General features: G+C 58.7%; 1 protein-coding gene across 2 annotated transcripts in view; it reads left to right on the top strand.

Annotated features, from left to right (window-relative positions):
* Positions 1-538: 538 nt before the first annotated feature.
* Positions 539-12,622, top strand: part of SRCIN1 (SRC kinase signaling inhibitor 1) — a gene marked incomplete at both ends in the record, with an annotated part of 65,961 nt that continues 53,877 nt past the window's right edge. The window contains 2 exons of one of the 2 annotated variants that reach the window (XM_079725415.1): positions 539-662; positions 8,779-8,841. In XM_079725415.1, the coding sequence (XP_079581541.1) occupies positions 539-662; positions 8,779-8,841 (187 nt within the window). The remainder of the gene's footprint in view (positions 663-8,778; positions 8,842-12,622) is intronic. The other variant, XM_079725416.1, reaches the window with a different exon arrangement.

Here is a 12,622-nt window from a genome sequence, read left to right as displayed (position 1 = left end):
CCCGCCCCCCAGGGAAGGAAGAGGATTAGTGTATTCTGGGGTTGGTTGTGTTGCCAGGATACAAGCCTGTATTCCCCGCACCCCCTCCCCAGTCACCTCGAAGCCCTAGCCCTGGAGACCTGGGAGCCTAGGCAGCAGTTGCAGAGACTGGGGACCCGCTCCCCGCTAGGCTGGCGGGAGGGGGAGGGGCTGGGGAGGGGCCATTTGATCTTAAGCCCTCCCCTTGCAGAAGCCAGTGGGCAGGGGAGGGCGCCCCCAGCTGGGGAGAGCATCTAGGGTGAATGAGGAAGTAGGGACTGCCGGAGGCTGAGCGGCAGAGGGCGGGGCTGGGGAGGGGCCGCGCTAACCCCCCTTCCCCTCCCACGCACCCCTTTGCTACGTCAGAAGCTCCCTGGCCAGCTCCGAGTCCTGTCGGTGGGGGCAGCAGGATGCTGGTGGAAGCAGAGGGGGCCGGCCGGGTGCCTCCGCAGCTCGGCTGGCAGGGCCCGGCGGGGTGTGTGCAGCTGCTGGTGCAAGCCCCTCCGCCCCACCCCTCCCCATGCAGCCCTGGCAGTGCCTCCGGCGCTTTGCCCTGGCCTGGTGGGAGAGGACAGCGGAGGGCAGCGCCCGATCTTCCAGGGAGGAGGCTGGACCGAGGGACCCCGGGGGCCGAGGGGAGCCAGGTGAGCGAGAACTGGGAGTGTGCAAGGCGGAGATCCTGGACTGCCAGGCCCTCTTCCCAAATACGAGGGAACCAGGAGGTCTTGCAGCCCCCAACTTTAGGAGAAGTGGGTTCCTGGCTGGAGCTTTTCAGAAGATGTTGGAGCTCCTGTTGTTTGGGGGAGGGGGAAGCAGATAAGGGCTGGGAGTCGGGGGTAGATGACCAGACTTCCAGGCTTGTGGGTCTGGCTATTCCTTGGTGTTGGGTTTGAGCACTTTGGGGTGGGGATAGGATGCCTTCTTTCCAACTCTGGATATCTTGGTCTGGGTGACCTTGAGCCAACTACTTTGCTGTCGAACTCTGTGCCTCAGTTTCTCTCCTTCCCTTCCCTATCCTTCTTGCTGATCTTAAAGAATTGGTGATGCATTTGATGGAGACTGTCACTGTGAAAATGTGGGGCTTTGTCATCATTGGTGGCAGCCGTGATGGTGGTGGTTTCTGGCGTGGTTGCGCATGTGTACATATGTGGGGGGCAGTTATGGTTTCCGTGTGAGGTCTTTTGCCGGTTTTAGTTGATGCTGGGCCCACTGTGGGCAAGTGTCAGGGTCCGGCATTCATACAGGAAGGAAGTATCCAGGCAAGCTGGGAGTTGTTGGGGCAGAGACTTAGCTGGTGGCCTAGTGTAGAAGCAAGGGATGGAACATAAAAGGAGGGGGTTCCAAGAATAAGATTCCCCCCTCCACCCAGACTGCCGGGCACCCAGGCACCATTGGCAGCAAGTGCAAAGGCTTTGCCCTGGCTTCCTGCCACTGCGCCTTGGGGACAAGAGGGTCTTTGTCCAGTGCTCCCCCCACCCCTGCTCCTTCCGCCCTTACCATGTTGGCCAGTTCTCTGTGATGACCCTCAGGGCCGGGATGGAGATGCAGGTCCCCCATGTGCTCTGGAGATCTGGAAGAAGCAACTGTGGTCTCAGGCAGTGCTGAGTGGAGACGGGGAGCTCCTCTAGGGGAAGGGTCCCTGGGAATGAGCCATTGGGAGGTTTGATCTCACCACATGCTTTCTGCTAGCCGCCTTGCCTAACGCGGAGGGGATGGGGTCTGGGGTCTTCATGGCCTGAATCCTGCTGGGAATCCAGGGCTCCATGTTTCTTAAATATGTACAGGGCAGAGTTGGGTGCTGTGATGCAGAGCCCCGGATGATCTCTCTCTTTCTCTCTCTCTGGCCAGGGACCCACCCTGGAAAAAAGGTTTAATTAGAACCATTGATTCCTTCTTTGGCTGTGAGCATCGATCTCACCGGTGTGGTCAGAGCTGGGGGTGATGGTGGCACGGCTGCCATCTGCCCAGTTCGAACCTTGGCTTTCTCTGACAAAACCCAAGCTTAGGACGGAGGAGGCTAGACTCTTTGAAGTACCAGGTCTGTTTTAGCCCCCTCTCCACCCCAGGTTAGGTCTTGGGGAAAGAAGGGAGACGAGGTTGAGGATTTGACCTGAGGGAGCTGTGTTTGGGGGTTGAGGATCATCCTGAGTAGTGGGCCTGGGGCTCGGGAATGGAGGGGCAGCTTGGTTGGAAGGGAGACAGGAGGCCATTGGGTGGGCAGGCAGAGAGTTCAGGAGAAGGATCTGGAGCTTGCCATTAAAGCTTTGCTTTCGAGGAATCCCAAGCACTTATCTCCTCCAAGCCCTGGCAAGGAGATCCGATTTCTTCCTTAGTTTGTGTCTTCGAGGCCCAGAGAGGGACAGAGACTGTCTCAGAGGCCCAGTGGGCCTGGGTCTAGCCTTTGAGCCTGGCTGCCTGACCGAGTGGCCCCTGCCTAGGCACAGAGAACGGAGGGTGAGGCTCCAGGCAGCCTCCGATCTGGTCTCCGGGTTTGGTGGGCGGTGGGGGACAGATTGTGCCCCTGCCCCAAGCCCCAGCTGCCCGTCGTGGGTGGGCTGGTGCAGGTGCAGGCTTCAATGAGCCACTCAGATGCTCTTTGAAGAATCCCTTGTTGGCTTCCTAGGGCCCATTCGAGCAAAGATAATAAAAATCTGGCCGTCAGCGGGTTTGAGGGCTGCACTGGCTTCCCCTTCTTTCATTCCCAGCTCTGAAAAGCAGAGATGAAGGCTTTGGATTTGGCTGGGAAGCAGCGCTTGCCTGCCCCGAGGGAGGGAGGGAAGGAGAGCGGGAGGCGGCCGCTGATTTCCTGGCAGCCGGGGGGTTTGCTGGGGAGGCGGGCAGAGGGGCCGGGACCTGGTCCCCTGCTCTTGCCATGCAGCCTCGGGCCTCGATGGGGCTCCTGTGCCCTTCGCCCAGGCTCCAGCCTGGTCCTTCAGTTCCAGAGGCTGGGAGCCCCCGTTCGGCTTCCCTGCTCCCACATTCCCCCCTCTGCTCCTCAGACCCCCCCACTTTCTTCCCCCTGGTGCCCCCCATCCCTGCCCCTCCATTCCTCTCCCTCTGTCCTTCCCGCTGTCTCTCCTCTTCGTCTCCCCCTTCTGCTCCTTAGTCTCCCCTTTTCGGTCTGTCTGGCCCCTCATACCTGTCTCTCTTCTTTCCTTAGCATCTGTCCTGCTTTCTAGGACTGTCTGGAAGGTTAAGAAGCCAAGTTGGTTGGAGGGAGGGAAGGAGCTGCAGCCACGGAAGGGACCAGCCTGAGTTGACTATTATGGTCTGTCAGGTGTCATAGTCGTCAGAGTCCAGGCGGAAGGGGGCCTCTGAGCACTTAGAGATGTGTGTGTAGTGAGGGCGCCATCCCCCTCCCCGCACACAGCGGGCACCTTGCCCTGACATTGGGCTTCAGACACTCAAGTTCTCCTGCCGCCTTCTACTGCTTGGCTGCCGGAAACCAATGCCTCCGGCCTCTGGCCCCTCCACACCTCTGGTCGCCCGCTGTCCCAGGCATCATCGCCACCCTTGCCCATGGTTCCCCCACACCCACTCCCCAGGCTCACAGGGGGAAGGGAAGGGTCCAAGGGACCCCCTGCAGGCCCTGTGACCCCTTCACCGTCTTGTAAGCCCCCCCACATGGAAGACAAGACTGGCATGGAAAGAGCCTTGGACTGAGTAAAGAGACCTCGTTAGGATCCTGCCTCAGCGCCCAAACGTCCGAGTGACCTTGAGCAAGTCCCTTCCTGGCAAGGGCCTCTGTGCTCACCTGTGAAATGAGGGGGCACAGGCTGGCTCCTCTCCAAGGTCTCTTCTGACGTTCCACCGTTGTTGTGTCTCTCTCTTCTGGGTGATTTGCATATGCTTTGCATATATCAGTGATGCCTGCTTGAAGGGGGAGGGTGCCGCCCACGGGGACCAGAGTCCCACCCACCACTCCAATTCCCCTTTGCCCATTGGCCCAGGCTGTCACTGCTGGAATCTCCCAGAGGGATGGAAGCCGGGTGAGGCCTGAGAATTCCCTGGGGAGGTGGCTCCTGTGCTCCAGCCGTCCTAGAGGCAGGATGGGGGGATAGCCCTAGTGGAGGGGACCCCTACCCTCATCACTCCGGCTCCAGAAAGTCCAAACAGTGAAACCAAGTGGGTGTGAATTCACTACAGTTGCCTGTGGCTACCACGGGGTGTGTGAAACCCCACTGAGCCTGGCAGAGGGGTCAGGGTCTGAGCACCTCTAGATGTAAGAGTCCCTCCTCTGGCTTCAGCTGCCAGACAGGCGGCTTCACAGTCCAGGACAAGTCCTGCTGTCTTGTGCCCTGCCCACTTCTGCTCAGGCCCCTGGGCTCTGGGTATGTGTGGGTTGGAACTTGGACCTGAGAGATGGTCACTGGGAATAGGATCATTGCATGTCTGGGCCCTGCCTGGCCAGCACACCACAGGTGAGGCACGGTGCTCCCTGCAGGGGGTCATAGGGAGGGAGAAACTGCTGCCCTCTGTTCTGCACCCACCTCCGTCTACCCCGACTGATCTCACGGGCCTTCTCCCCTGCCACCTGGTATGTGCTCTGTGTCTGGCACAGGGCAGTGTGCTGCATCCCAGCCCCCAACCTGCCTCATTTCCTTTCACCCCCATAATACTCATCACATGGGGCAAGACTGGGGTAAAGGTTGGCAGCCAGGGGAAGATCAGGTGGGCCACTGAGTCAGGTGAGGATTTCTGAAGACAGGAGCAAAAATCCCCTCCACCGCCATGGTGGACGGGGCCAGAGGAGACACAGCAAGAGGGATCAAGGTTAGATCTAGTCTCAGGGAGGAACTGACCCGGGGGGCAGTTTAGTTTCTGACCACGGAATTGTTGTGAAACTTAAATGAAATAATAGATGAAAATGTCCAGCACAGTGCCTGACACGTGATAAACAGTCAATAAATGGTATGGGGAGGGAATGGATGTCTCTGAGCCCAGAGGAGACCCTCCCCTAACCCTGAGATGCAGGAGTTTGCAGGAGATGAAGAGTCAGAAGGACAATTCCCAGAAGAGCTGTTTCTCCCACACTCAGGCGGCTGCTTCCCCACCGCAGCCCTCCTGCCCCACGCACCCGCTGGGCTCAGGGCCCAGCCACCCTGGGACACCCTGGCCTCATCCTCTGCTGCAGGTGGGCAGACAGAAGGGTTTGGAGGCGGGGAATCCTGTTCTCCTCCCCCTCCCCCTGTTCTTGCACAGGACAGCTTGAGAGGAAACAGGCCCACGCTGCAGCAGGAGAAATCGAGGTTAGATGGGAAGGAAGCCTCCAGGTGCGTGAAGGGTGGCTGCTCCCAGGTGGTGTTTTTGCATCTCTTACCTCAATGATAGGTGTCTGTGAGTGTGAGTAAGCTAGTGTTGTACCTAGGGGCAGGGGACTGGTGGGCGTGAGCTCTGAGATGACCTTTGGGCCATCGGAAGGAACTTGGTAGATCCAGTTTAATCTCTCGTGGCTGTGATGGTTGGCAGAGTGCAGGGGGCCGTGATGAAGAGGCGTTCAGGGCTGCTGGGGAAGAGGAGGTCACAGCGAAGTCCGTCTTTGATCCCCCAGGGCAGAGAAGTCAAGTGCAGGGTAAAGAGCAAGCGCTGGACTGGTGTCAGCTTGCCTGCCTCCCCCACTGCTGTGTGGCATTAGGCAAGTTAGTTGCCCCCTCTGGTTTCCAGTGTCCTCGGTGTGAGGAAAGGGTGGAACTAGAGAATCTCTCAAGTCCCTTCCAGCTGTCGCAGGTTCGACCCACCTCCTCTCTCCTGAGATAATATATGCCTCGCCACACAGACGGTGGGAATACTACTTCCCAGCTCCAGCTAAACTGGGAAAAATGGAGATTTGGCCCAAGAGAACACCGGTGCTTCTGTGCGCCTGCATACGCCTTATAAACAGCCCCTCCTGCTCCGAAGGCACGTCTTGCCTAAATCTGTCCTCTCAGCCCAGAAGATGGATAAGCGAGAGGCTATAGGATTCAGCTACTGTCTGTTTTCCTCCCACCCCAGAAAAAAAGGGCTTTGCAGCACTCCGTTCCAACCAGGGACGATAATCCAGTCCATCTTTTCTTCTGCGGAGGCACTGCCAGCTGGTGGCTCATCTCCCCCACAACCTTTTCCTGGTTCCTGGTAGCCTCAACCACCTGGCCCAGTTGCCTGCATATCCCGGAATGGAGTAGCATTGAGACTGGGAAGGAGCTGGGTTTTCACACGCCTCCCTTCCTCATTTCTGCCAACCTCCTCATGCCAGCACCCTGGTCTCTTTTCCACCCCAGTCACCGAGCATGCTGGAGACCCCAGACCCAGGGACCCACAGGGGCCCCCCAGATCCAGAGACCCCCACAGAGTGGCCCTAAGCTGGAGATGTTTGTGCAGAGCCTAGGAGGCAGAGAGGGTGTGTGTGTCCTGCTGGCTCCTTTCACCCCAGGGGGGCTGATAATTGCAGACACAGCAGGCATCTGTGGCGTCACCCCAGGCACCAGCAGCTGCCTCATTGAGGAAGAATTAACGATCCCAGTTCATTGGGAAGGCATTCCACGGCTTATTGAAGCCCTTGCAGATACACCCGGGCCTCTATGCCTCCTCTCCGGGGCTGTCCCCTGCCTAGTCCATCCCCTCCCAGTGGCCAGGCTGGCCTGGTGAGTCCCCATTCGGGTCCCAGCCTTCTTCTAAGCTGAAAGTTGGGACTCTGAGGGAAAGCCAGGGCTGTTTGGACTGACAGCGACTCTCGCTCTGCTGCCGCTGACTTTTTAGGCTCTCTCTCCCTAGTGCGGGTGCTTGGGGGGGATTTCTGGATGTTCAAACGAGAAGAGACCTTTGAGGGGCTTCCTGGAGCCTCTTCTGTGACGGAGGCGGGAGAGTAGGAAAGGGGCTCCCAGAGGGGCAGAAGTCACTTAAAGATGAAGCTTGGGAGAACCCCCTTCTCCTGAACCCAGCAGCTCATCCCCCACCCCTGATCCCTGGTCCATTTGCAGCCTTAGGTTAAAATTATCTGCTTCCCACTCCTAGGATGAGGCAGAAAGAAACTGAAGTGAAGCCTTCTGCTCCACTTACTGTCCGTAAAAAATAGTTTATGCTGGAGCATGGGATGGAAAGAGGTTAGACTTCAGGCAGAACTTCCCAGCGGGCACGGAATGGGAGCCAGCCAAAGGCTGGGGAGGATGGATGGGAAGCAGTTCAGCTCAGGGGTCAAGAGCTTAGGCTCTGGAGCCGGACAGATCCGGGCAGGCATCCCAGCCCTGTGACTCACTCGCTGTGTGGTTCTGGGCAAGTCACTTCACATCTCTGAAGCTCAGTTTCCTCATCTGTAAATTGGGACTGATAACCGTGGTTCCCTCACAAGGTGGGTACCAGGATTAAATGAGGTAATTTAGGCGGAGCTCCCGGCACATTGTGAACTTTCACTAAATAGTAACGTCTTTGTCTTCATCCTCCTCCTCACTGTCCAGTTGAATGAACGAATGGGTGGCTGTTCTCCCAGGAAAAAGAGACATACGTGAGCAAGCCTCTTATCTAAAACCCAGATTCTCACCCCAGCCCGTCTGGGGCTGGGCCCCTGGAGCTGCCACTTAAGGCTGGTGGTGAGCGGGGAGCTGGGCCTCTTGAGCCTTCATGCCCCCACCTGGTGCCCCCCTGTCCACCTGCCCTTCTGTGCCCCACCCCCACCCCACCGCTTTGTCCAGGAAGCCCTCTGGGGCTACATATGTTAGTGAACATTCTTGATTTCTTCCCCCAGTCAATGTCCCAACATCTGGGTACGACAGCTGCTTCTCCCCAGGATGCCTGTGTCTTGGGTAATCGGTGGGAAAATTGGAAACATCAGATTGGCAGGGGGCTCTGAGGATGCTTGCAGCCAGACGTGATGTGGGTGTGGATGGGTCCGAGACAGCCAGTGAGGGCTGGGCCCGAGAGGGTGCCCGGCCCACAGTGTCTCTGTGCAGGAAGGGTCCTAATGCCGCACGCCCCAGGATGAAAGGCCGCAGACAGGCGCTGGGGCACGAGGGAGGTAGAGTACAGTTAGAAGGACTTCCTGCAGAGTGAGAGCGAGGCAGCATGACGGACACCTGAGGGGGGCCCTGCCCTGGCCGTTTGAGGATTGGGTGCGCGCGGGGGTCAGGAGCTGGGCACGGGGCCTCGGGCAAGCCCCTATCACAGCAAGAGTGTGTGCGCGCGTGTCGGGTGTGAAGTACCCCTGTTTCCTCTGTTGTGGGCAGAGAAGGGGGGCCTTCCTCAGGGTTAGGGGGTGAGTGGAGCAGATGGGGGTCTCTTGGGCTGGGAGGGGGTGGTCAGCAGAGCCGTGAAGGCAGGCCCCTCTGACTCTGAACCCACCAGCCTTCCAGAATGAGGCCACCCTGGCTGGGGGAGGCAGATGGGGGTCTTGTGTGGACCCCAGTAAAGAGCCTGCCCCCGTTTCTGGGAGGAGAACCAGGCCTGGCTTGCTGGCTGTCTATCCTGGGGACCCCACTCTGGGGACCCCCTTGTTTTCTGTGTTGTCCTGCTGTCTGTCCTCCTGTCTGTCTCCCACCCGCGTCTCTGCCCCTTCAGCCCCTGCTCTTCCTCCGACACCCAGTGTCCGTCCTGCCTGCCCCCCAGCCCTCAGTGACCCCCCAAAGGGACAACTCCTAATGCTCTGCGTTGCTCCGTCCCCGTCTCCTCCTCCCCCGAGGCCCAGGCCCCGGCCGGGCCCAGCCCGCTTTGGGAGCCCGGCCCCGGCCCCTTCCTCTCCTCCAGCTCCGGGCGTTCGTTCACGACTTTCCTCCTTTCCTGTCCCTCACCCAGGGCTCCAGCGTGCAGCAGGAGGGAAGCCTCCAGGACTCTGTTCCCTCTGTTTAAAGTCTCCAGGTTGGTAAGCCAGGAGGGGGGCCTCTCCCCACCATCCTGCCACCCACTGCTCCCTAGCTGGTGCCTCTCCCCAGCCTCGGGGGCCAGAAACGGGGGAGGGGGCTATCCCTGGGGGGCCCAGGCCTTTGCCAGGGGAGGGGGCAGCAGAGACCTGACTCTGGGGAGGGCACCTTGCCTGGCCGAGAATGTGTCTGTGTGTGCACGTGTGTGCATGTGAGTCAGTGTGCGCGAACAAACACGTGTGCATGTATATGTGTGTGCTGGCTGTAAAGCTCCTGGAGTGGGGCTGGGGAGGGAGGAGGAGGCGGGAGCCCTCTGTCGAGGGGGCGAGACGGCCTGGGGACAGGGGGTCAGGAGCAAGGGGTCCTTCTTATCAGGGGCAGCCCATGTTCTAGCGTTGGCCAGAGGGGGGCGATGGGAGAAGATGGGACCACGTCGACCTCAGGACAGCTTTGTTTAGTCTATAGGCACTTGTAACCCTGTGATCGCATTTCATTTATTCAATCGTTCATTGATTCATCCATCCATTCCTTCCTTCTTTCATTCAATACAGATTTATTGAACACCTTCTCTGTGCCAGGCACTGGTCTAGGCTCAGAGGCTAACAGTGACCGAGACAGCGAAGTTTCTTTCATTGCTTATGTGGTGAGCAGATAGAGGTTAAGGGGTTGGCTGAATTCACTGGCTGTGGGGCCTGGGGCTGTGGCCTGGCTGGAAAGAGCTGTGACCCTCCGTCCACTGATGCCCCATCCGCCCCTGCTCCCCCTGCTGGCAGCTGCTCTGCACTTCATGTCCCTGTAGAGTGTCCCCTGACCCAATGGCACTCCACTCCTATAGTGTGTCCCTGCCAAGCAGGCAGTGACTGAGGTCCCAAGTCCCCGTGACCCTGGGGACTGTGGGCAGCATTGTTGGGCCAGAGCTGGGGCCACATCAAGAGGGCCTCTGGGAACCCCCCGCTCACTTCCGTGCCCAGGACCAGCAGCCTGGAGCACTGGACTTGAGACTCAGTCTGATCCGGGTTCAAAGGCTCACATAAGCCATGTCCTAGCTGTGTGGCCTTGGTCAAGCCACTCTCCCTCTCTGAGCCTCAGTGTCCTTGCCTGTAAAATGGCAGCCTTGTTGAGAAGAATACAGGAAAAGCAGCAGCAGCTGGACCAGAGCCCAGCCCACAGCAGGGGATGCCCAGTTGCTGGTTCCCTTTCTGTGCCTCCCCCAGCCCCTCCCTGGGGCTGGGCAGGCTGTGCCCTGGGTACTGTCTGTGTGCCGCCCCCGACCGCCCTTGGGAGAGGGGCTGCAGAGTCCCTGCCCTGGCTGTTTGCAGGCTCCGCATCCTCCAGCCCTTCTCCAGCTCTCTGGAGGATGCTTCGGCCCCAATCCGGGCCGGCAGATGGGGGAGGCAGCCTTCCTTGCCACTGGGGCTGCCGACGCCTTGATGGCTTTTTAATAACTGCTCGGAGACAGTCTGTAGAGTGCTGGTTTGTCTGCCTCTTAATTAAAATTACCATTTTCCTAAAAGAGCAACGATGCCGCTCTCCTCCCTCCCCCCCACCCCCCGCCCCGCCTCGGCTGCTGCCAGGAGAAGGCAGGAGTGACTTGAAACTGCAGACTTTCCCCTCGACCCCGGTCCTGGTCACACAGGCCACCCCCCTTCCCCACACAAATGGCAGAGGGGCCGAGGCTCAGGGGCAGGGAACCAGGGAGGGGGCCTGAATGCCCTCCTCTTTCACTTAACCCTCTTCTGGAATACTCCCAGAGGCAGGGAGCTCAGTCCTTTCCCAGACTTACTTTATTTTACATCTGTAAAGAGCTAGAGTGGGGCTGTGTTCCTCTCCATGGGGCCAGGGAAGTGACTCAGTGACTCCGTTGGGACAGCAGATGCTGCTTGTGAGGCAAGGGAACATGGTCTTACATCAAGACCCACCTAGGAAATGTTCTGGAGGAGAGGGAGGCGCTGCAGCCTGGGGCCCGGAGATCCAGCACTAGGAAGGACCCCTTGAGATGCCTGCGTGTCCATCCGCTCCCAGTGGCCCTCCCCTTTACCTCTGTGACCCTCTTCCAGGAACACCCTGCCTTTGTCACCTCCCACTTCTGCCCCTCCCTGAAGTGCCCCTCCCTGACCACCTCCGGGCTCGCCCCCTGAGCTCCCAAGGCTCTGTCAGATCTCTCGTGGCATCGGTTCTGGACATAACTGAGCCTACTAGTTCACGTCTGCTTTGGGGGCAGCAAGCTCAGTGCTTTCAGGGGCTGGCAATGAGTGAAGCGGTGGAGGAGGACAATAGGGAATGGTGGGGACTGCGCTGAGGAGTAGGGTGTCTGTGTTCCTTAAAGGCGTTAAAATTCAAAGAAACAAAACAAAGCACCACCAGCTAAACAAAATGCCTGTGCCCCAGGATGGCCCCAGCGTGGTCTTTTTTTTTTTTTTTTTTTTTTTTTTTGCGGTACGCGGGCCTCTCACCGTTGTGGCCTCTCCCGTTGTGGAGCACAGGCTCCGGACGCGCAGGCTCAGCGGCCACGGCTCACGGGCCCAGCCGCTCCGCGGCATGTGGGATCTTCCCGGACCGGGGCACGAACCCGTGTCCCCTGCATTGGCAGGCGGACTCTCAACCACTGCGCCACCAGGGAAGCGCCCCCAGCGTGGTCTTTGCTAAACTGCGATTCATTTATCTCGGCATCCTCATATTGCCCAGCACGTAGTAGGTGTGTACTCATTGTTTGTTGAGTGAATACGTGATCATCCATATGTCAGGCACTGTGCTAGATACTTTACATATTTATTTCTCTTCCCAAGGTAAGCACTATTTTCCCCATTTTGCCATTAGAGAGACTGACATCCAGAAAAGTAAAACGACTTGTTCAAAGTCACACTTATGGGAAGGGGCATTGTTTCATTTGAGCCTTGGCGTGCTGTGTCCTTCTTGCTCTGTTTGGTCATGGCATGCCTGTGTGTGACACAGGGCATATGCATTCAGTACCGGGCCTGGCTAACAGGGAGCACTGGTGTGGCTAGTGGCCACCTTGCTGACATGCGTTGTGCACCTGTGGGGAGGTAGGGTTGAAGGAAGTGAGGGCTGCAGAGGCGGCGAGGGAGCAGACACCCCTCACCCCAGCACACCCCTCCTCCATCAGCTTCCGGTCCCATCCCAGCCGCCTGGGGACGGCGGCGTGGTGACAGGTGCCGAGCTGCCGAGATGACAGCACTGCTGATTCCCCCATAATTACTGTCTGATGAGATGCCAGAATTAGCCACCATGCGAGCATGGGCTGCAGATACGGGGCAGAGTGCTGGGAAGCAGCTGGGGGTAAGGGAGCCTCTCCTTCCAGTCCTGGGGCCCTCTGGCAGTAGGGCAGAGTTTGGTGAGGAGGAAGTAGGTTAACAAGGAGGAAGCACTGTGTGGTTAATATGCATCAGATGTTATCGTGTGGGCTGTGGTTTTCCAGTCCTCAGAGTGACTGGACATACCCCGGAGATGGCTGGCTTCCAGACAGGTTATCAAGGGCCTCAGGCCACTAAGCAGAGAATTATGGGCAGAGCAGGCTGCCCACTCAGACTCCTGGGCAAACGCTTTGGTGCTTGTAGCTGGGATATGCCTGGCTGGGGCTGTCAAGGGCCTAGTTGCTAGGAAGGGGCTAAGACCCAGAGCAGACGCCTGGAATCACATTAGCATGGCCAGGCAGCAGAGGGCAGAGGGAAGTGCCTAGAAGGAGCCAGCAGGTTGAGCTACCCTTGCCAGGAGAGTCGTCCATCCCAGGCAGGAGGAGACAAGTTGGCCCTGAGGCCCGA

The sequence above is a fragment of the Hyperoodon ampullatus genome (genome assembly GCF_949752795.1).
Source record: "Hyperoodon ampullatus genome assembly, chromosome: 19".
NCBI classification, from domain to species: domain Eukaryota; kingdom Metazoa; phylum Chordata; class Mammalia; order Artiodactyla; family Ziphiidae; genus Hyperoodon; species Hyperoodon ampullatus.
Note: the sequence above shows the minus strand (reverse complement) of the source record. Positions and strands in the feature narration are given on the sequence as shown.